Source organism: Nanorana parkeri, unplaced genomic scaffold (genome assembly GCF_000935625.1).
Source record: "Nanorana parkeri isolate BGI_ZX_2015 unplaced genomic scaffold, ASM93562v1 scaffold1046, whole genome shotgun sequence".
NCBI classification, from domain to species: Eukaryota; Metazoa; Chordata; class Amphibia; order Anura; family Dicroglossidae; genus Nanorana; species Nanorana parkeri.
In genome coordinates, this window is record NW_017307314.1 from 292,558 (window position 1) to 296,178 (window position 3,621).

The 3,621-nt window shown below is 48.2% G+C and overlaps 1 protein-coding gene across 1 annotated transcript in view; it reads left to right on the forward strand.

Moving 5' to 3' along the window:
• Window positions 1-382: 382 nt before the first annotated feature.
• Window positions 383-3,621, forward strand: part of IER5 (immediate early response 5) — a 3,990-nt gene continuing 751 nt past the window's right edge. The window contains exons 1-2 of the mRNA XM_018567417.1: window positions 383-473; window positions 3,360-3,619. Of these exons, the coding sequence (XP_018422919.1) occupies window positions 383-473; window positions 3,360-3,619 (351 nt within the window). The remainder of the gene's footprint in view (window positions 474-3,359; window positions 3,620-3,621) is intronic.

The window sequence follows — 3,621 nt, forward strand, 5'->3', positions numbered from 1 at the left end:
GGGGAAAATGGGCGCGGAGGCCCCCCCCCCCCCCACACACATAAAGCCCATCTCTTGCATTTCACCAGTTCATGTCATCGCATATACGTTAATGTGGATGCTGTGACGTGAACCTATCCTTTAGTGCGAACCTTGATTCCCAGAAAGGACATCCTTGCAACTTTGCTTGCAAGCACGCTTTTTATTTTGTTTACCTTTTTAAAATACATTTCTGAATCCAGTGCGCCCCTCGGCTCAGCGAGAGTGACATGGCCTTTGCTCCAGCAGCCTCCTGCGTTTTTTTACATCAGATATCCTAGGATGCATTGGCTTCCACACTGCGGGTAGGGAAGGCTGGACCTGGCAGTGTCATAGGAAAGAAGATGGTATCGTGGGACCCAGCATGCAGTGGTGGATTGACGGAGCACAGCAGGACAACGCTGGATTCGTTGGGCATGTGACTATGTTAATTGTGGATAACCCCAGTGCCACTGGTAAGAGGGGATCTTTAACCACTTCTGGGTCGCAATACGTCCATATATGGCGGCCCACAGAAGTGGTTAAACCAAGAACAAGGCTGTTGCGGAAGCCGTGTTCTTGGTGTCATTTTAAACAGCCGGCGATCGCTGTTAATGTACAAGTGATCAGACGCCTATACAGCCGCTGCATCGTTTGTACAGGGTTGCTGCCGGCTTCCCCGGGCTCTGCTGTCCTCTGTGCAAGGCCCAGGACCAGCATGGCGGGTCTCCCCGCAACGATTGGAGAGAGATCCAGCGGCTACTGGCTGCTTATCTCTCCTCCGATCACTGGACCCAGAAGTGATGTTTATTACATCACTTCCGGTGTCACTGTTTACATTCTCCGGCTCATAGAGCTGGGGAAGCAGATCTCTGGTTCCTCGGCTTCTTTGGGGTCCCTAGGTGACATTAGGGGTCTGAAAGACCCCTGATGTCTCCATAAAGAGGACCTGTCACACCCTATCTGCTATTACATGGGGGGGGGGGCTTGTTTGGCCCCTATGTTATAGCAATAAAGGTAGTGTAAAAAAAAAAGTGTTAAAAAAAAAACAAAAAACATATAAGAAAATTGAAAAGAATGCAGAAAAGTTCCCCGCCCTCCACATGCGCGCACATACAAAACAAATACGCGTTGGTGCACCTACGTGCGAAAACGAAAATTGCGCTACACGTTACATATCGCCGTGAACGTCGGAGTGAGAGCAATGATTCTAGAGTCATTAATCACTGTTAGCACTAAACTCATGAGGGGTAAAAGCTTTTAAAGTGTCCCATATGGGAAATTTTGTGTACTGAAGTTTTTTGCGGCTTCACGCGCAAACGCAATTTTAAGGCTTGACATGTTTGGTATCTATTTACCTATTTATATTTTACCACCAAATTGGGTATCATATTCTGTTTCTGTGCACTAAATTTTGTGTATTTTATCCAAAAAATACTGGTTTGGTAAACATTTCTGCAAATACCGTTCGACATAAACAATTGCAAGTAGCATTTTTCTATTTTGCAGGGCCTCTGCTTTCAGAAAAATATATCATTGTTGTGTGTTTGAAGCTGTTTTCTAGCCAAAAATTTTGATTTTATCGTGTGTGCGAATAGTAAGAAAATGGTTCGGATAGCAAGTGGTTAAAAAGCACACATGGTGGATGAAGTTCCTCTTTCAGCACGGATAGAACAAGTGTGACGTATACAATGATATTACAGATTTCTTTTACCTTTCTGACCATGTATCATTTTACACCAGGGACGTGTGGTCAGGGGAGGCTAAGCCTCACCTAGTATTATGCTGGAAAACGCTGTCAGCTGACAGCTTTTTCTCCATTCAGATCGGCTTGTTGCAGGTTACACAGCAGGGAAAGCCTCCCGCTGTGTGACCCGTCATGGACGGAGCGTTGCCTGTTAATTACAGGCAACGCTGCATCCGGCTTTTGACAGGTAGTTAGGTTACACAGCAGCGGGCTTCCCCACTGCTTGTGTAACCTAACTTGGTGAGGCAAGAGCTGTCACAGCCTCTACTCTGTGTTATAGGCGTGAGCTGTGGATGGCTTGGACCAATAGCAAAGCACCATTGGTACAAGTTGTCAAATATTTTTAAAAAAACATTGATCTCTATGCCTCACCAGTGAAGAACAGGGAGGCTCCTCCTTATACAGCTTGGTTACTGAGGTGGGGCGGGGCTTTGGTGGGATGGGGTGGATCTTCAGCAGGCTTTTTTTTTTGCCTCACCCAGCACAGAAGGCTCGGCATATCACTGCTTTACACCCATATTCAGGGAGTAACATGAAACATGGTCAGATCGCTACCTTCCCCCCACTTACCTGAATCGCTGGGTTCTTCTCCCCACAGGCTGGTTTCCATTTTAGAATTTAGTACAGCTGTGCTGTCAAAGGATCTGTGAATGGAGAAACTACAAATCCAATCAATCAGCCACTGCAGCAGAGGGATCAGTAGTTCTCAATGGAATACAAGGGTGGTGACATCACTGCTCTTGTAGTCCATTCATTCTTCCATCCATGTTACTGAATGTGTGTCTAGAGCATTGCACCTCGTGGTTACAATGCTTCACTGGCGCCTGTGTGAAAACAAATAAACACAGCACATTGTTTTCTTTTATGATGTGCGCATTTATTTGTTTCTAAAAATGTGGAATTTCCCTTTAAATTATTTTCCGGTAACACCCCAGAACTTGTAGTTCCACATCGCTAGAGCTTCACGTTGTGCCTGAGATGTGGTGTCTACAAAATGTGTGTGCGTGCAGAAATACACATAGGGAGGCCATGCACCACACACAGGCAGACAATAACCAGGCAGCCTCTCTGACCTCAAGCGGCGTCACGTGACTGCGTCTGAAACTTGCAAGAGCATTACATCAGCCTGGGAACCAACACACGACCAAAACACAACTACTATTAAAGCGGCGACATCAGTGACCTCGGGGTGACCAGCGCTGACTACCTACGTTACGCCGCTGAAGTCACCGTGACATATACATTTTAACAGATAACATGATATTCCAATGGCGAGAATCCACTAGTCACGCGTGCGTGGTGATTTATCAGTATATGTATAGGTTATATGTGCGACTCCATTCGGCGGACCCTGTAGTTAATCTCCATTGCCTCTTTAAGAGCACTCTACGCGGGTCCCGTTCGAACTCTGATGTCTGTCCGAGCGAGATGCGATTGGCTGGAAATCACGTGAAGGCGAATAGGCGCTTTTAGCACGGAAGCGGGTGGGGAGGGTCGGAACGGAGTTCTGATTGGTCACCGGGGACGTGACGTGTCACCTATATAAGGCGCAGGAGGCAGCGCGCCCGCGCTTAGTTGGCGCTGAGACCTGGTCACGGAAGGGTCTTGTTGCTAGTTCTCGGCTGCTTTGGGGGCCTGTTACACAACAGATCAGCAACGCTGGGCAACGAAGCCGCCGTCGCTCCATCATCCAGCCCCCCCGCACTCTACAAGATGCAACGCGAAGCCGACACGGCCCATGAGGCCGAGAGTCACCCCGGGCTGGGTTTCCGCCTAGAAGCGCACCGCATCGTCAGCATCTCGCTGGGGAAGATCTACCATTCCCGGGTGCAGCGTGGCGGCATTAAGCTGCACAAGAACCTCATGGTGTCCCTGGT